Genomic DNA, 27,519 nt, shown 5'->3' with positions numbered 1-27,519 from the left:
ATAGGAAACACAGACCGGTTAAAGTTTAGAGTGAGCTTTCGGGGAGTCCTGTCCAGTCCCAGTCCTCTTTGGGAAGGAGGACTGCACACACCAGGGCTCCGCAGGGAACGACCCAGTGCTGACACTGGTGTGTTTGTACATCATCCCGTGGCAGAGGAGAGAAAGCTGTCACTGGTGCCTTGGTACCAAATCAGTGCATTCCTGTAAAGCCACGGGCGTCCCGGCCCCGCCACTGCCACTCCTCACTTGGGAAGGGGCACCCCAGCCCTGCAGTGCTGCTGCTCACACAACCCCCAACTTCAGGCTGGACTGGCTAACTTCAAAGGTGCTTTTCTGAATCCTGGGTTTGTACCAGCTCCTGCTCTGCTTTCAAGAACAGCCACACTTCCATGTCAGAGCAGGCACACAGCACCCCAGGGATCAGCCTTCTGCCCCATGTCCTACAATAAAAACCATCTCTTCTCCTCAAATGCTGACCAACAAGAGGTCTTCGATACATTCCTGATTTAACTAGTGTTGACCAAAGCCACGGAAAGGCTCTGCCATCAGAAAAAAGCACTGTTCTGGTCCCAAGCCATCAACATGTTACACCATCACCCAAGGCTGATAGCTATCATTTAAAATGGAAAGCTGGTGATGAAGAAGGGGCTGGTTTAGCCAGTGCAGCAAAGCCAAGAGAACATGGAAATCACATAACCAAACAGACCTGGGATTTTCTACCTTAATGTCAAGTCTTCTCTTCCCAATGCCAATCAGGAAAAGAACTAAACACGCTGTTCAGGAAAAGTAGAGCAATGTCAAGGCCTTCCAAAATCTTCATGTACAAAAGCTCCTCAGAGGCCTGGTTTATAGTTACAGAAGGTACCCAAAGGAGTAACCATTGGCTTCTACAAAGCTGCAAATTTCACTTCATTGGAATTTCTGTGTAGCACTGGCTGTAAGAAATAAATATCTGCCAGCTAGGACAACTCAGATGACACCCAAGCTCGAGGCACTTACCACCCCATTAGGCAGCTACGCAAGGGCACACACACATATACACACACACATATTTATAAAATTACTGCATGGAGGCAGCTGGGCAACATTTCTCAGAGTTATGAGCTCCACTGCTGAGCCTCCTCGTTTTCTCAAATGGATTCTCTCCAACTTCAAACTGTTTGCAGAGTGTGACAGACCAGGCCCTTTAAACTTGGCCGTAATTAGTCCACAGCCTCAAACAGAACAAGCACGATGGAGGAATATTAAAACCCCAGCAGCAAAATTAAATTCCCCTGGTTGAATGCTGCAGCTGCGGTGCTGCAGCCTCACAGAGGTACCTGGTGCTGGGGCTGAGGAGCACACACAGAATTACAGCAGCACATCCACAAAATAGTGGCAAAACACGCTGCTGCCTTTTAAATTTAAAGAGGCTTTAGCAAGTATAGATATCCATTCAATATATTGCTTTTTAAATTGCTTTCTGAACTGAAACCAAAAGCCAATCTGATCCCTGACGCGTGGAGCTCTTATTCTTCCCGATTTTCCAGACTACTTCACATGCACTGACCGGGGCGAGTGTGAATTCCTGCACGTTGCTGCCTTCGAGCAGCCTGAGGGGACAGCATGCAGCACTGCAAACGGATCCCTGCTTTGGTTCAGCTCCTTGGGGCTGATGAAAACACCTACAAAACCCTTCCCAGTGTTCCTCTGGCGGAAACTGCTGTGGGACACCAGCACAGATGTCACATCCCACAGCAACGCACGAGCAGAGGGCTCAAACACCAGAGTGCAGTGACCCATCCGTCCCCTCCCTCAGCTCAGCCATCCTCTCCCTCACCACACGCTCCTCTAAGGGGGGGTGGAGATGCCCCTTGCATTCCCGAGCCCCTGATCTGCTCTGTACAGGGCTCCAGGCTGGCACTGAGTGCCCCAGTCCAGGCGCGCTGCAGTGAGCCCTGGGCACAGCTTGATTAGCAGACCAGATGTTTCACAAAAATCATCACAATCTGTATGGATGTTGTGTGTGACCACAACAACAACAGTCTGAATTTAGCACAGTGGCTCCAGCCATGCTTTTGCATGTTTCTTCATACAGATTTGGGAGGATTTGGGTTTGATTTCATGCCCAAGCTTGCACACAACCCACGCTTCTGCTCAGCAAGACGATGGTTTGTGCACTGCTTATGCTGTGTCACCAAAAGTAAGGCCACGTATGACAGGTCCTGCCTGCTACTGGCTGGACGTGGGACTGAAAGACTGAATTTTATTTCATTTTATTTCCTGTCCCAGGCTTGTCAGCTCTGCCTTTAGCCCCTTTAATGCAGACACATCCTGGATGAAAATGTCAGAAAGGCGAAGAATCATCTTTAAATTAACTTGACATTTTACCAGGGACAGTCGGAACCTTCAACAGAAAGCAGAAGTTAAATAATAAATAATTTGGGGGAACAAATCCCTGGGCTGCGTCCCTGCACAGTGGCATCAAGCACCTGAGCATGTCACAGCTCGGCACCAGGCTGGGAATGCCCAGAGCAAACCGGGAGCCCTCCTGCTCCTGCTGATCTCCCCTGGCAGTGTGGGCATCCCCACATCCCCAGCAAAGCCAGAGACTGTGAGAGAGTCCAGACAGCCCCGCTGAAGCTGGCCACTCGGAGCTGACTGGGGAATAAATGTGTTTTTACCATTAAATTCCATGATCAGGGCAGCACCTGCAGCAGTCCCAGGCAGAAGTGGCCGTACCTGAGCTGATGTCACCATCCTGCCAGGATGCAGCGCTTTAGATATCCCCACGCTGCCTCTCTGCCTCCCACAAACCCACTGCAGGGAAATCTGAGAGCAGGACCACTGGGACTGCATTCTTCCTGCCCACCAGCCACTGGGATCACTGCTGGAATAAACCCCCTGCACCTGCAGCTTTTCACACCACCAGCTGTAATTAGGAAAGGACAAACTCCTACTGAGGATAAAGTGATTTTCTTGTTTTGAGAAGTTTTTCGACACGTGAAATGCTCTGAAAACCTGCAACTTATTTTTGCTCACAGAGTTCAGATTTCCATGTGCTGTTATTTTTAAAGCACCTGGGATGACACAAAGGTGTGCTTCTCAGGAGACAGTGCCTGCCCCTGTGGGTGACAGGAGAGCTCCACCACCACGTGCCCCTGCTCAGGAGCTGATTCTCCAACTCTGCATCAATTCTCAGCTCCTGCTTTGGAGTTCACTGCACACCTCCAAGCCAAAGAGAGCTTGCTCCTGGCTTGTACAAATCCTGAGCCTCAGGAAGGAACTCCTGCTCCTGTTTCCACAAGATGGGCTTGGTCCTTTCCACATGCATTCACTGAAGGGGCTGGAGCACCTCTGGGAATTCTCAAGTGAAAACCACTGCCTGCAACGTTACAGCCTCCTGAAACAAACACACACCCCCACCCCCAGACCTGCTACTCCAAGGGATCAGTGGGATTTAAAATATGCCCTAAATAGGCATTCCAGGGGGACACCAGGAGCCCCCAGCCTGCTGCTGAGGATGGAGAGCAGTGCCTTTGCAGAGCCAGCAGCATCACCTGCAGGGCTGGCAACACTGGCAACCTGCACGTGTCACCCCCAGGTCTTCACCAAAACTGCTGCCAAGACACCTGTGCAAATCCACCTGTGGAGAAAGAGTGGGACATGCAAATGTGCACCTATGGATGAGGCCCTGGTCCTGGTCCTGGGCGTGCCAGTGGCCTGGGGAGGCTGGGACAGGTAGAAGAACCTGAGGTGAGGGCTGGGCTGTGATTAAGGACCTTTATTTCCCAGGAAACAACAGCTGCCCGAGCCCAGCATTTCCAGGAGCCACTCCAGGGTAATTCAAATGATGCTGTTTGCTCTGCTGTATCGTATTGTACATCTTAATGAAGAAAGCCACAAGGACAATTTAACTGATAAAAAAGGGCTCGGCAGTGATAAGGGCTGAAACACCAAAGGATGGCCGGAATATCAATGCTGCTGCAGGATATGTGGAAAAGATCAAGCTGTCACGCAGGAAATCTTTTCAAGCACCTACACTAAAGTGACAGAGGGAAAGCTCTAAAGGTCGTGGTGTCTGGAAACTTCACTGCTCAGCCTGTCCTTCGCTGGAGAAAGCATCAGGTCAGCTTTCCAAGAGCTCCCCCAGAAACTCTCTGAACCAATAAATCAAAAGGACAACTCCAAGGGCAGAATTTTCTAGGGTCACCTGCTAGAAACTGCTTCAGTGCAGCCTCTTTCCCCATGTTTTATTCAATTAAAGCAAGACAATTGTTTTTCAGAACTACTCCATGGTTCCAGGGGACATGAACTACGTCAGGGTTATACTAAAAGTAGGGGGACAAAAGCAAAACAAAGCACATTTCAAACCCACCTCATCCTAAGGACTGGGTTCCACTGGGCTGGCTCCAGATGCCTGGATTGCCAGCAGCTCAGAGAACACCCTGTTGTCTCCCACCTCTCCTCTGTCAGACAGGAAGAACGCTGGAGCAGTTGGGAATTAAGTTATCAGGTGTCTCTCAAGGCTTTGAAAAGTGTTCCAACACTACTCTGCTATGTAATTCTAGAGATTATGTTAATTTGACCTAGTTTTTTCCAGCCACAAAGTCTCTTAACTACTGAAGGGCAGACGCTGGTGTGGCTCCACGCTCTGAGCACTGACTGGAGAGGACACACACACGCAGATCTCTGCACGACAGAGGCAGGAGAAGCCTCGGCTGCTCTGGGTGGGAAAAGCACACTGAACTCATGGGCACAGGATGGTAAGACACATGTCAAGAAGACTCAGTGCCAGGGAAGAAAATAATAATTTCCCTTATCAGCATTAGTAAATCTTCTTCCGACAAATTGCGAGCAGGAACTGCTGAAATCAGGGAGCAATATCACATCATTACTTTTCCAGCCTCCTCAGCAGTTCAAAGGCAACACAGAAAAGCACCAAGAAGGCAATGGAGACCCACTGGGTTCTGCCACCAGAGTCTGAGATCCTCCACCACTGCAAACCAAGGTGAGAGAGCAATGCTGGACAGTGACGAGCTCCTTACCCAAGGGACCTCTGCCAGGCTGATGACACGGCCATTTCCAACTGCAAGAACCATCTCTCTCCCCTTCTTATTTTTAACATAAAAAACTGGAAAGCTGTGTGAAGGAAAGCCCAAAGGCTACTGAGCATCCACAGCCAGGCTGCAGCAGGACAGCAAACAACCAAGCTGCTGTTTACTGGGAAGAACCAAGCACTGCAGTGGGACCTGACACAGCACCAGATTTGGAGGGCAGTGCTGGGGCAATCCCTAAAACAACAGGCTGGTAACAACCCAGCTCCCAGAAAAAGGACAGTCATTAAGGTTTGCAAGCACCAAGATTAACTGAAGGGGGTATCCAAGCATCAAAACACATGGCTCCATTTAGCCTTCCAAAATTCACTGAAAGCACGAGCAATTACCGTCAGAGAAAGAAACCTGTGAGCGCGTCCAGGTACAGCCTGTGGGACACGGCCGAGCTTCTCTGCCAACAGCTCTCAGGGAGGCTGCGAGAAAGCTTCAAACCTCCTCTGAAACAAAAGCGGGTTAGGTCCAGAAATCAACACCACGGGAAGAGGGAGAGCCATCCCCAGCAGCCCGGGCTGGGTGCCTGGAGCTGGGCTGACCGCAGGCACCTGCAGGGAGGAAGGAGAGCACGGCGAGGGCTGGCAGGGTGATGGTGCCCACGTTAAGGCACGGTGGCAGAGAGGCTTCACCGGCGTGTCCGTGCCAGCGGGGCCTGCCTTGGGTGCAAAAACCTCGAGAGGAAAAGAAGCCACGAAACGCCCGGGGCAGGGTGGTGAGAGTCAGCTGAGCAGCGTCATAAAAGCAAATAAAACGTGAAGGCATTTACACAAGGGGTGGTTTACAGCAACAGTAAACGTTGTGCCATTAGCTATTCAATGGTCCATCCTCACCTGCCGTTTGTCACCTCTGCCTCAAATAAAAAAAACCAAAGCCAAACCAAAACCCACAAAAAGCAGCAAGCAAAAGCAAAAGCAGCGGTTGGAATTGGAAAGGTCAGAGAAATGACAATGCGAATGGTTACAAATAAATCAGAAGGGTTTTCCTGATGAGTCAGGTCTGTGAGGAGGTATGAGGATGTGTCACAGAGGTGTCATGATCTTGCTGGTTGTTTTTATTCATCTTTTCTTGCAAGACACAGAAAATCTCACAAGCTGAAAGGCAGCTCCTCAAGAAGGGGCCTATGATGGCATTCACACAATAAAAACGACTGGTGGAATTCCCTTTTCTGGGAGAGTGAGGGAGAAGCTTATCACAAAGAAATACCAACACCTTGGCATGAGAAAAAGCACCTTGAGGCACATCAGGCGAACTGAACTGCCGCAGACCAAACTTTCTATAAATTGCTCAGAAATTGGTACTGACGGGATGGAGGCTGAAACGACTGCCCGTGCTAAGGGAGCTCTGAGGCTTTTGGCATCCTGCATGTGAAGCACCCAGTGCTGGCCACCAGTAACTGAATTAATCACTTTTCCTGCCATGACAATTCCCACATTTCAGGAACGCCCACACCCACGGCAAGGACTGTCTGACACGCCGAGCTGCCGGACCAGGGCTCGTGCTGTGGGTGGGCGTATTTGAGGGGAAAAAAAAATACTGCAAGTGATTGGTTTGTTGTTTTTCCCCAGGCTTCATGCTCTGCTTATATACATAAAAGACAATAAACATTCAGGACATTTTCAATGGTTATGAAGGTACCATACCTGTGATGGTGGTAGGGATGGTGGTGGTAGTGGTGGTGGTTGTTGTGGGAGGAGGGATAGTTGTGGGGGGATCTGGATAAAATATAAAAAAGGAAAATAATAAAAAAGCAAATTAAGAAAAAAAACAAGCAGAACACAACAGCGGTCAATCGTGATCAGAGGAAAACAAGGATGCTAAGAAGCAGCACGGGACTGGGGACCCTTCCCTGGCTAAATCCCAGGGGGCAGCCCAGCAGGGACAGCGGGGCCAGATCCTCCGCCCATGCTTGCCCAGGCTGGAGAACCTGGCCCCAACCTCTCCCCCCTTTCTGCCTTCTAAAATGCTAAAAAAAAAAAATAAAACCCAGCATAAATTAGTCAATGAGAGAGAGAAATGGAATGGGAGAGGCATAAGGAAAATAAACTGCACGCTTTCCACAACAAAAAGACCAGTTTGCACATACAAGGAGAGACACAGTGGTGCTTTGGTGGTTGTCTACGGATACATTTGCAAACCCAGGTGGGAGGGTTGTGTGAGAGGCCCTGCTGTGCTTCACAGCCTGAGCATTAACAGCACATGAACAGATCTCACTGTCTTCCCAGGGCCCTGAACCTCACTGCTCTTCCTCTATAAACACACGGCAGCAGGATGTTAAAAACTACTTCAAAGAGGGTAAGGGATACAGAGAAATGAACAACACCATTGCTGCATATCAATTTCCAGGTATGAGGAATTCCACCAAGATCTTTTAATTTAAAAAAAAGTCAATATTTTTCTGACAATTTCAGTTGCACACTCTTGTTTTTGCTACTAGGGCATCGTTAATGAGATGTTTCTCTCTGTGACCATTTCTCAGATGGACTGGACCTGTTGAGATTCAAACCCTGCTGCTCGTCACGGGATTGATGTTACACACAGGGACGCATCCTTATCAAAACTATCGGGCAGAGGAAGGTAGATATGAGAAGATGTAAAAGAAAAAATATGTATTAATGCCCAGATGATCAAACTGAATGCACTTAGTAGTCAGAAAGACTTTGAACTACGGATTCATTCGGCAATAATAGAGCATGAAACCTTTCATGGGCTTTTGATTTTAGGTTTCCTCCGTAGCACGTCAGCTGTTCCTCACTAACACATCTGCTACTCTTTTATCTCTGAGTGAGCTCCCTTGGATCCCCTAATTAAGATATCTGAACTTTAATTATATACTACACCATTATTATATTCCATCCAACTTCCCAAGAGTTAAGGAACATCACCTCATAGTTTGCTGTGCTATGAGCAGTCACCGTCTCTCCTCTGCATCCCAAGGATCTCAGCCCCTGTGCTTCTCTCTCACTCCTGACCCACACATCTCCTGGGAGGGTGGGGACCCTCCCAGCTGAGGCCCAGCAGTCCCCAGACTCACACTGACCAGCCTGGACTGGCTGTGCCGTGGGCTCTTCCTCCATAAAAGAAAAAAAAAAACAAAAAAAAAAAATCTGGAGTGCTAATGGAGCTGGAAGTTTCTAGCAATGTATCTGCCCACGCCCACGGGGACAAAAAGCATAAAATGAACTTTAGAAAGGAGCATGTGTCCAGTGTGTGTCAGTGTGATGACACACCCCCATCCCACGTGGGCAGCTGGGGAGGTGCTGGGCCCAGCTCCGCTGCTGAAGCCACGTCAAACCCTGGGCCTGCAGAGAGGTCCCTTGGAATGGGACTGCCTGAATGCCGCTGGGGAACTGGCAGATTTGGTGGGGAAAGGAGCCATGGGCCAGAGGTGTAGGTGCTCCACCCCTGAGCGGGGTGAGACCCCCATGCTGAACTCCCCTCAGCAGCAGCTCCAGCTGGGACCAGGAGGCTCCAGCTGATGGCCACGGCCCAGCCACTCCGGGCTCCCTCCCCACGCTGGACTTCTCCCTTTTAGATCAAGAGTTAAAAGGATTCCTTGTGCTGTCCAGAGTGGCAGAGCCCAACAGGATGGTCCCAAACGGGCAGGACTGGAGGTGATGGGGTGTGTAAAACCCTTCTGTGCCCATGAGCAGCCCTCCTCTACACGGACAACACACCTGCCAGATGCCTAAGCTGGAACCCACAGTCTCCATCCCCTGGGAACCTGCATCTCCTTCCAAGTAATGCTATCCTGGGTCTCCTCCTGGGGATTTAATCCCAAGAGGAAGCAACCCCAAGGAAGTCTTGCGCTGTCTATTATCGCTCACATCCAAAATGCAGAGTAATTATGCGAGATTTCCCACCAGCTCTAAACCTCGGGTCAGTAATGCTGGGGAGGTCCCCCCAGCCCTGCCTTGGCCTAGGATGGGTACACAGAACTACACCCACCCCACAGCTGCTTTATGGCAGCAGCTTTCATGGTCTCCATCTTGTGGGGAACTGCCTGTGTCCTATTCCAACTGCTTTGCTCTCTGCAACATTGGTTGTTTCTTTCAACACTGATGTAAACAAGTGGGCTTTTTATACAGTGAGCATGCAAATTACCAATCATAAATGCCTATCTAGCTTCATTTTGTAAATTGGAGTCTTGTGGAGCGAGAGGCACTACAAAAATTACCTATATGATGGGGTACATCAGTTTTGTATAAGCTTAAATCTGTCACTACCTTGAGTCCTTAGGCGAGTTTCTAAGACTGGGCTTAAAACCACTCCTGCAGAGCTGGCATTTGGAGAGGAATGGGAGGTTCTCTTTGACTGGATCAACTACCAGAGAGCTCAGACTGCAGAGCTTCAGGTGGCTGTTGCATGGAACAAACTTCAAACCAAGTTTCTGCCCCACCTGAGTGGAACCGTAGCATTGTTCAGGTCAGAAATGACCAAGACCCACCAGGAACTCAGCCCAGCCACACACAACCACCCTTGACAGAGAAAGTTTAAATATGCAGCCCAAGGAGCAGCTCATCATTAAACTGGGGGATCGCTTTGCAAGTGCCTCCTGAATCTCCATTCCATGAAACACCTCACGGCAGGAGCATGAGGCTCACAGCAATGCCAAAGTCACGCAGAGGAAAGGAAGAATTAAAGCAGGTACTTAAGAGCGCTTTAAAAGATGCTGAGGCATGTTTTAGTGTCTGCCCAGCCACACAGACAGGCTGAAGGCACCTCATTCCTCCAGTTTATTTACTGGTTTGTAATTATTTGGGGATGCTGGCTGATTAACTGGCTAGTGAAAGGCTCAGAACCCCTCGGACCATTGTTCAGGCCACTGGAGGAGGCGCTACCAGAAGGACAAGAAATCAGTGAGAAGTCCAAGGAGAACTGCACAGTTCTCCCCACGCCCCTGCTCTGGCTTTTCCTTAGGCTTCTTCACCTGGCAGCAGGGGTGGGAGCCCCCAGAGCTGGGACAGGCTCTGTGCCCGATGCACACACCGAGAGCCCCGGCAGCACCCGGTGCCTTCCCAGCCCCTGCCCAGCCCAGCACAGCGTCGGGGCGTCAGGAGCTGCCTGCAAATCTGGCATTGAGCAAATGTTAAGTTCTGTCACAGCTTTCCAAGCAGGGCATGTTGCAATTAGGTGTAAAGGAGTCTAGAAGAACGGTGGTTTTTCTCACGTACCGTATACAAACAGCATGTAATCCGCATGTGATTTCCCCACCGCGTTGGAAGCCTCACAGCGGTATGTACCATTATCTGTTTTGTTTAGGTTACTAATGAGAAGGTTTGAACCAGACACTACAACGTGTTGAGGCATCTCATCATCTACTCTTAACCACCTCATGTCCGTAGGCCTACAGAGGAGGGAGAAAAAGAAACAGTCACATTACTATTTTCCTATGGTCAAGATGGCATCTTCAAAAGTTCATCCACAGACAGAAAGCCCAAACCAAGAAAAACTGTAAAGAAACAACACATACTTTTTTGCACTACTCAAGCCCAGATGCTGTCGGGCTTCCTCAATTTAAATTTATTTAAACCCAACAGGAAACTGTATCCAGAGCTTAAATTTTCTGAAAACACTAATGCAAGCAGGAAGAAAGTTCATTAGTGGTTAATTATTTGCTTACTCAGCAAACCTGAAAGCTCTGAGGCTACAGACTCAGTGTTCATCCACGGGGTGCTCTGAGGGCAGAGCTGGACAGCAGAACAAGCAAGGTTTTGTCAAGTTTGAACCCTTCCACAAGCTGCCAGGGCCCCAGTGACCTCAGCAGGGGCTGTGCCGTGCACTGAGGGAGTTCCAGCCCTTCTCCTGTCGCCCAGCCCGCCTGGCAGCCCCTTCCTGCATCCCACACTGATGGAACCCACGTGGGCAGGGGTCTGCATCATTCAGGGAATGAAATGAGCCTGGGCTGTTAGAGCTGGTAAAGTTTGGAAGCACTGAAGGGCTTTGCATGGGGAGTCTTTGGACTCTGTGGGGGTGTTTAGCATCTCTTATTATTACGTCTTTAAGAGCAGTGAGGGGACAGATCGGCTCTTTCTCAACAAGAAAATTCCAGCATTGTTCAGGCCACTCAGCTCCTCTTAAAGGGGAGTTTCCTGCAGCACAGCACTGCTCAGCCTGCCTGGCTCCAAGGCTGGCAAGTGGGACTTCATGTTGCTGGAGGCATCCCATGGCTCAGGCTCTTCCCTGGGTCCAAACAGTACATGACAGCCATGATGCAGAAGCTCCTGATGCTTCAACATCCCAATCATGGATCCAGCACCAAGCAAACTCAGCTACTGCATGGATCCAGCACCAAGCAAACTCAGCTGGGCATTGGCTGACTGGTTTTGGACACAGGTTTGGTGTTCTGTCCCTCGCTGCCATGGAATCGGCACACGAGGCACAGTGTGGGCAGCAGGAGCTCCTGAGACAGCCCAAATGCAGTTTGACTTCAGTAGGGGTGGGAAGGGTTTGAATGCCCCTGGCTACCGTTTTTAAAGGGCTCTTTGTGCTGTGGAGTCCCCAGGTGGTACACGACACAGTAGCTGCTGCTCAGAGAAGTGTCCCTGGACGCCTCACAAGTGACCATTTCAGCATCTTCTCACTTCTGTCATAGTTTTAGGGGGTTGTGTCTAATCTAACAAAATATCTGTATTAATACCAAATAGACATTTCTCCTCTCTAGTCTTTTTTGCCCTCTGAGCTTCCTTCCCCCAATATTTATGTTGCCAAATTTTGCACAGAAATTACTTTGCTTAACTGGAGAAAACTCCCCCTTCATCTAAAACCCCTGTAAAAGATTTCATGAAACCTCTTTGTCTTAAAAAGATAGAGCCAAACCCAGCTGATTATTTTACTGTGTATTTTCTTAACTTTGGGAGACCCAGGTGAAGTGACCTAGAGAAGCCAATTCCCAGCACATCACCAGCACCACGAAACGTGCAGCAGCAAGCTGGCAGGGAGATGTGTCTGTCCTATTTAACATGGGAATGTCTTACTCATAGCCTGCAAGGAAAAAATGTAGAGAAGCCTGTTCATTAGATTCCCAGGTGACAGCAAATGGGAGGCACCGCAGGTACCCGGGGGAGCAGGAATGCAGAGGGGCTTGGCAGGCTCTGAGCAGGGAACAGCTACTGAACAGAACTCAGCAGGGACGTGCCAGCCTCTGATGCACGGGGAAGGGACTGCCCTCGTGCCCAGCAGAACAAACTGGGAACTGGGAATCAAGCAAGTGCTATGGGAATCAAGAAAATCCTGTGGATGGGGATGCAGGCTAGCGGGGAGGATGAGGGCAGCCTGAGCCTCCTCGGCGCTGGTGCCTGCCCTGCCCACAAGGCCGAGCTGGACGGGCTCCAGCTCCCCACGCCCCAGCTCTGGGCACACTGCCAAGGAGGCACTGACAGATCTCAGGGATGTTTGCAGAAATCTTATGGACATGATGAAAATAAGGAAGGATAGTAAATACTTGACAGCCATAGATCCAAGTGGAAGAGAAAGTATTTTGAAAAAAAAAAAAAAATAAAGCCGACAAAACTTAAATTAGAACAGCAATGAAAGTGTGAGAAAATCTACCCTCCCTTGCCAGGATTTTCCTGATGCATAAATTTCTTCAACTGCCTAAGAAAGCCTCAAGGGCTTGGCAAGAAGAGGAGAGAGAATAAAACTGGTATTCTATAAAAACCACACGAGGCACCAAGGGGAAGCAAAACCATCACACAGTCAGTCTGAGCAGAAGGACGGACTGCCTTACCTGGGGCTCCATCCCACTTCCCCAAGGGCCCAGTGCTGTGGTGCTGGGGGGTGTCCACACACCGGCACCTCCAGGGGCCACAACTGCAGCTCCCAACCTTGCTCTTGCAGATGAACCAAACCCATGATTAATTGCAGATTAATGCCACCCAAGCCATTCCCTGGGGGAAGAGGTGTCCAGCTGGGAGCCTTGCCTTGCTGCACCCGAAGGCTGCTGCATGGTGGCCAGGAAGAGCTCTCCTAGGAGCTTTCCAGGGGAAATTCCTTGGCCATTAGGTGCACGGGAATAAATGCAAGTCCAGCAGCTGTTTGGGTGCAGGAAGCATCTCTCTCCTTCGCTCTGGGACACTGTCTTCACAGCAGAGAATGGCAACAGGAACAGTGGCCGCACAATGTCCCGTCACCACCGGCCCACCCTGGGAAGGGTCCAACTTACTGTGGCTTTCCAAAGGCCGTGCACGTCAGCTCCAGCGGCTCCCCTTCTCTCGTCAGGCCTTGCAAGGGGTAATTCTGAGAAACCCGCACTTGAGGCTTATCTGCAGGACACAAAACACGCCAGGTGAGCCCCGGGCCGTGCCCCTGTGCCCGCTCGGTGCCGGCAGCAGGAGCGGCTGGGGCTGGCGGCACCGCGAGCGCCCACGGCCCCGTGCTGCCCAGGAAGGGCTCCTGCTGCACAGCTCATCCTTGAGCTGGCTCCAGCTGAGAGGAACTCCTTCGTCCTTGTGCTGAGGGGAAGCTGCAGAGACTCGTGGTGCCCAGGATGGAAGGGTGGGGTACCAGCGATTCCTGCACCACAGCCCCAGAGTCCACGAATGCTAACTGTGCTGGACAAGAGATGCTGGTTAGAGACACAAACAGAGCCACAGCCACCCCTGCCTCTGTGTAAACAACAGGAGGCTGCGTTTTCTCCGGATGAAGCTCCTGTAAATCCTACAATAAACAGAGAATTAAAGCATGGATAGTTAGGGAGCCAACTCAACAACACTTTAGTAAGACCCTGCAGGAAAAAAAGAGCCAAAACCACAAACCTAGAGTCCACAATTAAAAAATTCATTACCTCCCATGACTGAAACAGAGATTAAAAACGCAATCTGAGCTGTAGCTAAAACATTATCAGTGCAGGAAATCAATTCAAGGCTACAAGTGCCATTAAGCCATAGATATTTTTCAGGAATTTACTCAACTGTAAGGTACAAAGGAAGGAAAAAAATCAGTATGCATAAAGGTTGAAACCATTTAAATGTTTCTATTTCCTTTGAGAGTAACTGCTACCCAAAATATTGGCTGGCTGCATTTTATTAACTGTGTTTAACTCATTAACATGCCTCCTATGGAATAATAGAGATTAGGAAAAAAAACCCGCGTGTCAGGATTTAACCAATTTAAACTCTCATAATTTTCAGTAATGGAATAAGCTACACAAGTAAATCCTCTCCTGAGATGACACTACCACAACATTTCATCAACTAATCCCTGTTACAGATGCTTCCTGCAGCTCTGGAGCTGGGCTGTCCTTGTGGGCTGGGGGTGCTGGCAGCACTCTGGGGTGTCACCGGCGGAGGGGACAAGTCCCAGGCCCACAGGACATGGGGCAGCTTCGGTGCGCCCTGGAGTGGCAACAGCTCTGCACAAGGAGCAGGGCAGGACAAGTTCACCCGGGTGTTATGCAGCAAATAAATCACCTGCCACATCCTCAGCACTGAGCTCACCACTCCCGTCCACAATTCCCACCCCACGGCATCTGCTCCCCACTTCTGATGTGCTTGCAGCAGCACCACCACCACCAGCCCGTGCCAGGAACGTGGATGGTGTTACATGGGAGGAGCAGGAAACATCCCAGCCCAGTTTACTCAGCACACGGGGACTGAAACACCTCCTTTAACTGTTTGCCTCTCCTGCTGCATCCCCTTCCCATTAGGTAAGTTTAGTATTTCTAATGAGCTGTTTACTAATGACAATTACTTATGGAAATGAGGAGGAATACACCCAGGCTCACTGTACTGAGCACAAACTGCCAGCTCCACGAGCTCCCACCAAGCTGGGTGAGCCCTTCCACTGCCACTTTCCCAGCCCCAGGAGCTTCATCAAACCAAGAGTGGCAGTGAGGTGGACCCGGCCCCTTTGGATCCAGGCACTGTGGAGGTGTCACCTGCAACAGGAATCTGGGTTTATCAGCACATGTGTCAACACTGCTGAAGCCAAGAACTTCCCAACAGAGTTACCACAGCAAAGGACTTGTCAGCACGCTGGGAGTTACAGAGGGCATTAGGAAAATGTACCTGAGCCTGAAGGATGCAGAGGGATGGCTGGACACTCCAGAGGACCGGCTGGCATTAGGCTCATGGCATGAAAAAAAAATTCCACTCAAGAATCTGGAGGGGCAGTGGTGCCTTTCTCCCTTTGTTTAAGGACGTGCTTTTAGACAATCTTAAATCCTACTTGCAGTGCTCACACCTGCCTCACAGCAAGTCAGTGTATTTCCTGCAGATGATGGACTCGGAGCGCAGGTTTGTGAAATGCCGAGCGCCCTGGGACCCCGAGCCCGGCTCCTGTGACATTTAGCAGCACACGGACAGAGCTCTGATGGGCTCCAAGGATGCTCCAGCTGTCTGCCCCTGCTCCACAGGACACGTTCCAGCAGTGCTGTCTGCAGCTCTGTGACGTGGGGGGATGACCACCTCGGACAGTAACACAGGACACCAGGCAAGAAGTGGCAGCTTTCACCAGCCCCCGAAAATCCTCAGCTTGGAACTTCACAGCATCACACCACTGGATTGTTACATAAAAATAAACACTTGCATCTGTGCACCCGAGGCCCTGCATGCTCCATGGCAGCCAATTAGACCCAACAACCCACAGCTATTTCCTACTACGCCTCTTTCTAGCAGCTTAAAAAAAACAGCCTCGTAATTTAATAAGGCACCTTTATTAAGCTAAATTCATTCAAAAGCTCAGAGTGATATACAAGGTTAAATACCAGTCGTCTAAAGGTTACACTGTAGCAGCAGCCAATTTGAAAAACTTATTACAAAGCCATTCTGTGTTTGATGAGATTTCTCTCACAACAGGCACGGCGCGTGCCCATGCACCGGGGTCTGTTGGGGGCTGCAGCCCCAGAGGGACCATGCACCCCAAAACCCTCCCCTCCCCTCAGGATGCCACTGGCCACCGAAGCCAGTACCCATTGACTTTCACAGCGCTCAAGCTCCGTGCTTGGGAGCCTACCAAACCACTCCAGTTATTCTGCATTTGTCCCAGTTCTTCCTTTTTTAGCTGCTCGCCCCATTTTTGTGCCATCAGCAAAGATTATTAACAGTGACTTTTTAAGAACTTCAAATGCTTCAACTGAACAGCATCAGGCCAAGCACCCAGGCCCCTGCGTTCCCTCTAAAAATACCAGCACTGCTGATTACTCCCTAATGACTATCCTTTGAGATCTGCCAGTTAGTGATTTCTTAATCCATTTAAACATGCACTTCATCGATAATGCTTAGATGTCATTAATCAGCCGAGATAAAACATTACACCGAGTTCGGGGCCTTACAAAAGCCTAAGCCTATTATTTCCACCCGTTTCCTTTCATCAGGCCAGCCCAGGCAGGCGAGCTCCTTGCCCCCAGCCTGCACAGGCAGGTTTGGCAGGCCTGGGACCCTCGCTGACCACCCCTGGGCACAGCCCAGCGCACCCTGCCCAGAGGACACGCTCCCTGTGGGGCTGGAAACAGCCAGAAGGCTCTTCCCAAGTGCTGGGAAACCAGCACGTGGCGCTTGTGGCAGTGCCAGGCCCCAGCCGGCAGAGGAGCGGCCAAGGTGGGCTCTGCCAGTGCTTCAGCCGAGCAGGCTCTGGCCCCTGCCAGGCGAGGAGCGGCCGGGTCCAAGTTTAAAATCCGTTTTCTGATCCCTGCACGAATTGCTGACGTACCTCTTGGCAAACCTGACGCCAGATGGCATCCCTGGGAGCAGGATCCGCGGGCCAAGCCACGTTCCTGCCCACCGCAGGTAAATCCAGCCTCAGCATTTCCCAGATAATGCTTAGCACATCTCCCTTCAGGTGGGCATTGCTTCATCCAGCTCCTCATCCCCGCTCTCTTCTGTGCCAAAGAGAGCTGCTCAAAAAACTGACTTGTGGGAGTCTCTGATCTCACTCAGGGAAGAGCAGGAAAAATGTGTTTTTCAATATTAAAAGGAGTCAGCAAAGTTAACACTGATCCTCAGGTGTAAACAACAGCCACCTTTATTGCAATATCCAGCGGGGCTGCTGATCAGGAATGCACTCTGCGTCAAAGCCAGCCCAGCCTGGCAATCCCCTGCCTGCTCCTCACCTCTGACAAGGACGAGAGGCTGCACTGCTGATTTTCAGCCAAAATACAGAAATCTATTCAATAAATAGATCCCGTGTCTAAAATAAGGAATGAGCAGGACTGGCAGATCACAGCTTGTCTGGAAGAGCCTGTCAACCCCAAACACGACTCTGCAAAATTCACCCTTAACGAAAGCAATTTAATCATGTTGCTTGTTGCAGGAAAAGGAATGCCAGAGCCCGACAGGCATTTTGGGGATAAACACTTCTCTTTTAATATTTAAGCACACTCTGCTGCTTAATGCCTGCAAATGGCAGAGCCCTGGTCGCCCCACACGCTCCGTGCTCCCAACAACATTCCTCCGAGAAAACCTTATTAATGAGCTCACAAACGAGCACCCAACTGGGAAATGTCACAAACAAGAGTGGCTAATGCCCCAGAAAATCAAATAACTGAACACTCGGCTGATTGTGGTGCTTTTCATATTCACTAAAAGAAAAAAAACAGCTTTAAATCAAAGTTTCTGAAGGGGTCAACACCTCGCTGAACAAAACAACTCATTTATTCGCTTTTAGCGATCTCCAGATGATAAATTACATTGATGTTAATAACTTCACTGCAAACTATGCAATTAATATTTGTACTGGACGGAAATGTAAGGATTACTGGAGATGCAGCAGCAAACGTATGTGGCTGATTTTAAACACAATTGGGCACAAAAAGTTCTCCTGTCGCAACAGCAGAGGCTGCAACAAGACTCCACTGGGGCAGGCTTTAAAGGTACACAAGTAGGTATTACAAAAATGAATGCACAGGTAATTATAACTTCAGAAAAGGACAAAAAGCCAGCCCAGAGAAAAGGCCAAACTCCAGGTCCGACGCTCGCTTCCAGTGTCACATAATGAGAGCAGCAAGGGCTCAACTCGCACGTCTCCCAGAATATCTGGTTCCATTCAGCTCCTTAACGACATTTTAATGCATTTTGTTGCTCCATTTCCTTTCTAAAATTACACCCAACGCACTGGTCTCCCATCGCTCACTGAGGGATCCACAGAAACGCAGCGGCTGCAGCAGAGCTGGGGACGTTCCCACTCCAGGGCCACCGTGCCTGCCGGGGCTGAGGGTGCTCCTCAGGCATGGGAGTGCTGCGGCCCCTGTGAGGGCAGCACGCTCTCAGCCCGGCCCTGCTTTGCTTTTGAGAGGGGCCAGGGCAGGGTTTCACACATGTCACACTGCTCCTTCACAGAGATTTCTTTTCAGTAACACACCCTACAGCCACGAGAAGGCATTCACCTCCAACTTCACCATGGGCCATGCTGTGCCAGGGCAGATATGCAGCAAATGGCTTACTCCATAAATAGGACAAGTTAACACCCAGCATTTTTGTTTTCTGCTTTTTTTTTCTTGGAAAACAAACCCCACAACTTTTTAGTTGCATCTCAGAAAAAAATATCTCCCTACTCTGAAATTTAGTCAGACAAAAAATACCTCATTATCTGAGCGGCTCCATCCATCATCCTCCTGTCCTTCCCCAACACATTTCATGCTCCAGTTGGATACATTAAGTGCAGAGAAATACGACATCTGCTGAGAAAAACATTTTCTTGTGCCCTGCTGATGTTCTGAAGGGGCGGATCCGCTGTGCCCATGAGGGGAGCAGGCAGGATTTGTGGGGAGAGGAACATCAGAGCAGAGAGTGGAACAGGCAGCCCAGGTAACTGAGCTGCTGCAGGGAAAGCAGCCACATCCACACGGGATGAGCCAGGAATTCCCAGGGTTGCTGCAGCAGAGAGCTGGGAGCCGGGTGCCTGCAAGGACACGCCATGGACAGTGGAGGCACGGACAGGAGCTGGAGAAGCATCCCCTGCTGCACATTCCACATCCAAAATCAGCTGAGAAGGTGTCAGTGCAGGAGCCTAAGGGCAGAGCTCTGTGGGAGCACTGATGGAGACGCCTGTGTGCAAGGACAAGAGGCTCTTCCTCCTGCCACACTCTCCCACTGGCCAACAAATCATCACTGTCAGACAGCAGAAGCTCCAGGGTAAGAGTTTGCTCTGAAACTGCCTTTTCTTCAAGCTAAAGCCCTGCAGCAGGGATGAAATGCAGGTGTCTGGCCAAGCTCCAGACCATCGAGCCACAAGGTCACAATGCAGGACAAGTTCTTGGGCTGGGGCTCCTCTCTGGCCATCTGCTGCTGCCCACTCAAGGAACAGACTGGGCTAACGGGGGCAGGTCCCCACATTGGAACGTAATTACTTTTAACAAGCTCAGAGTTTAAATCAGAACATAAAACCAAATCAGTCTGAACTCCCTTCTCCTGCTCATCCCCGTTCCCTCCCGAGGAGGATCCGTGCCTCATTCCCACAAACAGCTCTGGAACAGCCCAAGGAGATGCAAAAATCAGCAGTAAGGGCAGAAACCTGTGCACAGGATCCAGCAGGGCCTCCAGTGCAGGAGCTGAACAAAGAACTGTGCTTTAGGGGCGCTTTGCCCTCATTGCATGGGCAACCCCTAAGGCTGCAAACCGAAGTGGCCGAGGAGGGATTGATTTGAGGAAGAAGAGACGAAATGTTCGCTTTATTCCCCCCGAAACAGTGGCACTATCCTATTCCACCAAATCACCAGGATTGCAGAGAGATTTCTGAGAGGAAGCCTCAAGGTTGTCCAATGCCCTTCCAGCCCAGTGAGTTCCAATCCCCTCACACAACAGGGTAGATGGCATTTCTTGCTCTTCCCCGTTAAGTATTTGATCACGCCTCACAAAGGTGCTAATGTATTATTAAAGCTAATGGAGCTCTGCAAGAAATGTTAATGGACATTAAGTTTGCATAAATGAATTACACATTAGCACAGTCGCAAGAAATCTCGTATCTGTCAATTTAGGCAGTATCTGATCATTCCTGTTTTCCTCATTACAGGAACATTACTTCCCGCTAGTTTCGGAGATACGAGAATTGTAACCAAGATGTTCATAATGAAACTACATAATGAAGCAGATGAAATAAATAATTACCAAACTTCCTCTCCTCCTTTCAGTGTGATGTAGTTGAAGGGACCCTACAAAAACAAGGGCTTTGAATTGTCTCAGGGCCTGGCTTTCCAAGCACACGGCCTCGCTGTAGGGACCACCCCACTTTGCTTTTGGGAGATGTTTCAGAACGCAGGGATGCATGTACACACTCCAAAATCTCCACCAGGTGCATTTGGGACCACAGCTATTTCCAGGTACCTGCTTGCTGCTGTCATGTACAGTGGAGCAGGTCCTAAGGGAAGTGAGATGCATTATTAACAATGAACATGTCAGGAGCAGTACAGGAAATAGGCTGGCTTCAATCAGTGCTGCTACTACAGATTCCACAGAGCTCCATTCTCTGATGTACAAATCCAGCCGATGCTGTATGTTCACAGTGCACAACACTGGGTTTCTCTTGCACAATACCCAGTTTTTTCCAGTAAACTCGCCAGGGTGGCCAGTTCCTTTGAGGGGGAGAAGCACTTTTCAGAGGTAAGCAGGTTGCTAGAAGAAAAATACTCAGATTTAATCCGTTCTGACAATTTAAAAGCCCAGCCAGAAACCTTTGATGCAAATTCTATGTACAGAGAGTTATTTCATCAGAGAACAAAGTATTTATGGTATCAGAGAGGGCTGGGAAAGTCGTGGCTTCACCCATGAAGTGTTTACCTTACATTGTGTTTATGATTTCTGTGTAACAGGATAGAATCCTTATCGATGTTGGAATTTGACCGTGTAGGAAATGGTTGCTGAACTCCCAAGCACACAGTTTTATATATGAAGAGAATTAAGGGTTCTGCTACTCACACATGACTTCCAGGTAACGCTGTGTCTGCAAGTCTTTGACAGCAGGGTGATCCACCAGGCAGATGACGGGGACGCCGTCGTCCTCGCGGCCCACCTTCAGCAGGAGCTGGCTGGTCACCGTGTACATGTCCGACCATCGCTCCACCTCCGACTTGCCTGGGCAGGGAACACAGGGACAGGGCAGTGAGGGAGCACCCTGCAGCCAGGCCCCTCCCTCCTGTCCACCTTCCCTTGGGACACCCATCCCCTCCTCTCTGCCAGCCTCTGGCCAAGCAAAGTCCGCGCGATGTTACTGCAATGATTAACACCGTCCCCAGATCCCCAAACTCTTAAATCAATGAGCTACAAATCCCCTCCCACTCCTGAATCAACAATCAGCTACAAAAGCGATTTAACAGATTAAATTAATTAAAAGCAGCATGGATGGGTGGGAGTGCTCTGTTTGAGGGAGGGGAGCCCAGCTCGGGACTGGCTGCCTGAGGGATGCCGTGATGGAAACAAGCAGGAAGACAAGACAAAACGAGACGAGACAAGACAGCAGAAAAAGGATTTTCCCAGGAACTCAGCAAGCGCCCGCTGACAGCGCAGCTCCGCTCTGATCTGTGCCTCTTTATTTAAGAATTTACAGGCAAAATTGCTAAGAGTAACTTCTGTAGCAGAGCCCTTCCAGACACCAAATATTGCTGTATAATATATGAGAGTGAAACAGGTGACACATGCAGACACCCCTTGATATTTGGAGGAAAAGCTTTCCCATGGGCAAAGCCACGCTTCCTGTGATTCACAAACTCACAGCCAAATGTTTCAGTCTCTACTCTGTTAAAAAAAATCTGAAGACTGAGCAGGGTAAGGAGGTATTACATGAAGCTCAGCACTCTTCCCAGGGAACTCAAAGGTGGGATTCGACTGCTAACACAAGAAAACTCAATCAAGAAGCTGCACAGCTCAGGCAGAAAGGGACAAACACTTTGTCCTGCTGCCCACTGGTATGGTGAAGGGAACCAGAACGGGATCATTAACTCCCTGCACAGCACGGCGCTGGGACACAGCAGGGCACCACTGCACCAGGCAGCAGGTTTGCATCCCACCTGTACCAGCATCCTCCCAGCATGTGGCCTGCTCAAATGCTCTGAAGTGCTGGGCTTAAATAGAGGATTTTATCCTGTCCTTGCAGGGGAGTGGGTTTGAAGTAATGAGTCTGGACTTCTGCAGAGAGTCCGTCAGCGTCTCAGACTGGGTAAAGCACAAAGGTGTTGTCAACCAAGCTCACATCTACGTGCAGACTTAAACTAACAGCGTGTCACATGCAATCAGAGTCAGTGACTTGAATGTGCAAGTACTGGGAGCCACCAGACTTCAGGGAGTCAGAGAAACCCATCTTAGATGAATATTCAACTGAACACAGGGAAAACACTCTACAAACAAGGGAGAGCTAGACATGAAGGTGAATTGCAAATTTTTCCAGCCCAAAGCGCAGACGATCCCTCTCGTACCTGAAACAGGGCAGAAAGCTACACAAGCCATGCAAAATGAATTCAGTGCACAGCCCTGGGCTCCTCAAGGTCACCTGCAGTTACAGCAGGACTCCAGAACCCGGCACTCGAGGCTGGCAGGTAGGCAGAGGACCAAATGGAGTTCAGCCCCCTGTGTTAGAGAATAATCTGTCTGCCCACACAGTCCTTTGTTCCTCAGCTGGTGCTCAAAGAAGCTCGCTCTACTTTTCTTACTTTTTTTTCCCCTTAAACTGGCAGCAGAGAACAAACACCCAGCGTTACATAAATCACTTCAGCTCCCTGAACAAAGCAAGGGACTGAGAGGACACATCTACCCGTTAGCTCCTTGTTGCCTTTGAACCATCTGATGGTGGTGGCTGGTCTGCTGGCCATGGCAGTGCAGTTCAGCTCGATCTCCTCTCCCTCCACGGCGGTTTCTTTCTCGATATCAATTACCAAATTGCGTGGTGGCACTGGAATGGAAAACGCAACACAAACCAGATGAAAAAAAAAATCTTTTGATCGCTAACACAGGACAAAACCTTGAGGAAAACCTGTAAAATCTACTGCAGGAAACAAGCAACCAGCATTTATTTGATCTTTCAATCAATCAAACCCTTTGATAGGTGGTTTTGCAGTAATTGGAGTGAGCACTTTCACTCTCCACCTAATAATCACCGCAGTCTCCCAAATTATTACTTATCAGGGTTGTAACTTTCTGTTCCCTCTCCCAGGCAGGCACGGTTCCAGGGAGAGCCGCAGCCTCCTGTGCTGCTCGGGTGTGTGCTGCTATTTAAAAATCCAGCTTGACTCCGTGCACATTTCCTGACTTCTCTGACAAGGAGAGGAAACACAAAAGCTGACACTTGGCACTGCATTACTTACCAAGCCTCTAACCTCCACGGCAATTTTTCTCTCCTGCTGTTCAGCTCCAAGGCTCAGCCGTGAGCATGGAAGCAGGCCAGCAAACATCAACCTCATTTAAGATGCTCGAAAAGCCACTGAGCACAAGCCTGGAGTGGAACAGCATCCCTTGGGAACAGCTCTGCCCCCCATCACACCCCCACAAACCACCCCAAAACCATCCCAAAGGGAGGAGGGAGCTGGATCTACACCCAGCCACAAGTGCCACATCCTTTGGGGTGGAAGTGCCACATCCTTTGCCCAAGCACACATCTTCCCTAGATCTGGAGTCTCCCAAAACACAAAGCTGGAAGATTGTACCCAATGAAAAATCATCCAGTAATACTGAGAAAGAGGCTGTAACTTCAGGGGTAACAACCACTGCAGCACAGCCCAGAAATCAGACAAATGAGCTTAAAAACTAAGACACGGGAACAAGGGAATCTCTTTCCCATGAAAGTACCAGCAGCAAGGCAAAACCCAAGAAAAAGTGAACAGCGAGAGCTCTTATGGCAGAGTCACGGCTTCAGAAAATCCCAGAACTTCCAAAGGAAACTCAACTTTGCTCTGATCAATGTGATTAAGCAACTGCACAGTTCAGATGTGACTCACAGGTCTTAAAGCTAATGAAGAACAAATATGTATAAATACCATCCAGATGATCAAATGGACTAATTAGTCACTTGTGGCTTCTCTCTAAAAAGAACAGAATGAGCTACATATTTGAGACTTTCACATGTTCCAATTAAGCATGAATAAATCTACATATTGTGTCACAGAAGACATGAAAGTGCTGAAGCAAACGTGCAGCTCCCCCCGAATGCCAGCTGCAAAGGGGGACACCTCAGCACCTCCCTCTGCCCTCCCGAGCTGGCAGCATCACAGGCAGGCCAGAAAATCAGTCTTTGATACAACTTCAGCTCTGTCAAAGGCTGGGTGATGGCCATGAGATTTTTGGTGGGGAACAAGCTCCTGGGAGGGGCAGCCACCATGGAGTACCACTCCTCCACCCTGGCTCATTAGCTCCCCTAATTAGGGAGCCAATAATAGAAAAGACAGGCAAGACAAGCCATCCCGGGCGCCACAGTGCCCAATCTCTCCATGCAAGTACTAAGACCCCTCCTTCATCTTCTGCTGATAAACCTCCCTCATCCTTGCCTGCTTCCTGAGCTGAAGTTTGACCCGAGAACATGACAAAGGTGACAAGAAACCACCTCCTTTATGGATGTGGGGGAAAGGCAGCACACACTCTGGCCATTACACAAAGGCTTCTCAAAAACAACTGAAGTACAAGGCAAGAAAACTGACTTTTCCCTCAGTTCTAAAGCATGATTCATGCTTAAAAAAAACCCAACAAAAACCTGCATTATGTCTCCCACTTGAAAGACACACGGCGCTGGCTTACAGGTGAATGAAATGAGTATTCTCCTTTTAAACACCTTCTCAGCATTGCCAGCAGTGAAATCAAATCCAACAAACTGTTTTTGCCTGTGCACGATTAGAGGCAGGAGCTGGAAGAGCTTCCTGTGCCTGTGAGCACTGGAAGTGCACGGAAACTTTGAAGGTGTTGATAACTGTAATAGCAAGAGTAAAACTGCTTATAAACATCACTTAACAACGCAGAGAAACCTAAGACCCAAATCTCATTAAGCAAAAGAAGGAAGATTTAAACTAATCAGCAAGTGAGATCTTGCATTAAGTCACCCTCCCTGATTCAGGTTCTCCCACTAATAGAGCCTTAGAAGCTGCTGCTAATCAGCAGGAACTGCTCAAACAGAGCAGCACTGCTCCCGTGCCACACGTGCCTGGCCACCAGCACTCAGGGTTCAGTCCTTGCTTCCAGCCCCCTCCAGGCGGCTGGAGCCCTCCCAGTGCTGCACAGAACCCACCCCAGTGCCCCTGTGTGTGCGGGGGCTGCCGGGCTCCTTACCCAGCACCGTGATGGTGGTGTAGATCTCCTGGGGCGGGTCGGTGTACAGCTGGCAGAAGTACCTCCCTTCGTCAGAGATGGACACGTTGGTCAGGGACACTCGCAGCTCGCTGTTGGAGAAGTTCACCAGCTGGAACCTGCTGTCCTTCAGGGCTGTGGGGCAAGCACAGACTGGTGACTGCACAGAGAGGGGCAACGTCCCCTTCCCACCACAATCCCAAATGCCCACAGACAGCAGCACATCAAGGTGAGCACCCCTGGGCTCCTCATTAGCTGCTTCCTACCTTGAAGCTGGACCTACAAAATCTTTTGGTTCTCAATAATCAACATGAGCCAATCACAGGGCACAGCATCAAATCTTTGGACATAGTTTTATTACCAGGTGGCTTAGGGATGCGTAGGTGAAATGCTTATGGCGTCTATACAGCCCCACCACCAACTGTAGGCACGCAGGGACAGCCTAAATGAGGAAGGAATCGGGAGAAGTAGAATTTAAAGCTTTTTTCCTGCCCTGTTGCTTCCTGGGCAGAGAGGACAGGCGTGTCCCCACAGTGACACTAACACAGACCATTTAAAGTGTCTCACTGCAGCCACTGTGGCACTGTCACCACAGGACAGACATATCCACTGGACATGCAAGTGATGAGAGATTTCTGTTTGGGTATAAAGCAGCACAGATTGTCCTGAAATTTCCAGTCTTTGGTCTGAAGAGATCACTCCTGAGAACGCTGCGCTGTCTCGGTGTCGCCCTGTTCAATTTGTTTGTGTCAGCTAAATATTTGGCATTCAATTGCAATTCACTCTGAATTACAACAATCAATTCCCATTGCAAAGTAAGATGCTCTGACTTTTAGAGGGGACTGTGAAGTTTTCCATTAAGGGGAAGATTATGATTGTCTATCTCACCTACCTCCACAGAACCAGTGAACTGTAAGTGCCCAGCACTGCACAAACAGGAGGGATCTCAGCAAATGCCGTGTCCTGAGCCCAAGTGAGGCACAGGAGGAGTCATGACCAAAGGAGGAACCATAAACTTACGCCTGAAATCTCTGAAATAGATGGTCTGCCTGTTGGGGTTCAGGAGCTGGATCACGGAGTCGTCGCTGTTCTTGACGCGGCAGCTGATGGTGGCCACGTCCCCCTCCACCACGGTCACATCCTCTGTCACCAGGTTCTGACCGTGACCTGCAGGACACAGCAAAGCAGGACTCAAGGGCAGAAATGACACCAGTGGGTTTCACTTGGGAATGAAAAGCTCCACGCCACCAATGGAGGAACATCAGCCAGTGAGCCACTGACTCCGGGTCCCCAACCAGCTGGTAAAGGAGCAATGAGAAAGGAGCTCTGTGATGGGAATAGAGGAAGAAGGACTGCTGCCCCACACAGAAACACCAAAAATTCCCTTTCTCTCCCAACAGAAAAACCTTGTTAAATTACTCGAAGGAACAACCCTCTGTAAAAAGCACTCATCCTTTGGAGCAGGCAGACTTCAGGGAATCAGTCTTACCCTGTGTAATCAGCAGGTGCTATTAATGTCCAGAGGCAGGGGAAAAAAAGGATCCTGTGCAATTATGGCGTGGGAGCCTTGTAATCATTTACAGGTCACCACCCCAAAACTCTCCTCCTAATGAGGAGACATCTGCCCTGAACACCAAAGGACATGGGGGACGGCACTGGGAACTGTGCCTTGCATTTCAATTCTTCCATAACTCCTGGGAATCAAAGTGGGAGAGGTACTGAGACTTTGATTTGCAATGCTCCAAATGAAGCCAGGATGCCACAGGCTGGGTGCTCAGAGAATCCTCTGCTGCTCCACAGCTGCTTCAGCCACCAGAACCCAAAAACGCAGGATTGGGACAAAGTCTGCACACAGGAAATCTGGGGATCATATTTAAACCCCAGTTTTTCTCTCACCCTGCATGTCCTTCATTTATCTTTCTTTCCAACTTGCCTTTATAATTGACATCCCTTGGAAACAAATGTTTGACAAAAAGGTGCATTAGAGAAAGAGAAAGATTGATAAAGCATCAGACTCCTCTCCACACCTGATGGGCAGAAAGCTGAAGTCTGGGCACATTTTTCTGCCCTCTCAGTATAAATTTTAGATAGATTCTCCAGACTGATGAACTTTGAGGAGCAGCAAGAAGATTTACTATCAAACAGTAACCCCATGTTGGAGCACAGACCCCCCAGCCCCATTCAAGAGGGGCCTGTCCCAGACCTCTGCCTGGCTCCTGCACCACACTCTGGGCATCAGG

General features: G+C 49.7%; 1 protein-coding gene across 9 annotated transcripts in view; it reads right to left on the bottom strand.

Annotated features, from left to right (window-relative positions):
• CADM1 (cell adhesion molecule 1) overlaps positions 1–27,519 on the bottom strand; it is a 140,068-nt gene that overhangs the window by 18,375 nt on the left and 94,174 nt on the right. For 5 of the 9 annotated variants that reach the window (XM_036397602.2, XM_036397604.2, XM_054517123.1 and 2 more), the window contains exons 2-8: positions 26,300–26,446; positions 25,262–25,414; positions 22,764–22,901; positions 20,936–21,091; positions 13,252–13,351; positions 10,262–10,434; positions 6,731–6,802 (exon numbers count right to left, since the gene is read on the bottom strand). In XM_036397602.2, coding sequence (XP_036253495.1) covers positions 6,731–6,802; positions 10,262–10,434; positions 13,252–13,351; positions 20,936–21,091; positions 22,764–22,901; positions 25,262–25,414; positions 26,300–26,446 — 939 coding nt within the window. The remainder of the gene's footprint in view (positions 1–6,730; positions 6,803–10,261; positions 10,435–13,251; positions 13,352–20,935; positions 21,092–22,763; positions 22,902–25,261; positions 25,415–26,299; positions 26,447–27,519) is intronic. The other 4 variants (XM_036397603.2, XM_036397606.2, XM_036397608.2 and 1 more) reach the window with 1 other exon arrangement.

The sequence above is a fragment of the Molothrus ater genome, chromosome 22 (assembly GCF_012460135.2).
Source record: "Molothrus ater isolate BHLD 08-10-18 breed brown headed cowbird chromosome 22, BPBGC_Mater_1.1, whole genome shotgun sequence".
Lineage (NCBI taxonomy): Eukaryota > Metazoa > Chordata > Aves > Passeriformes > Icteridae > Molothrus > Molothrus ater.
Note: the sequence above shows the minus strand (reverse complement) of the source record. Positions and strands in the feature narration are given on the sequence as shown.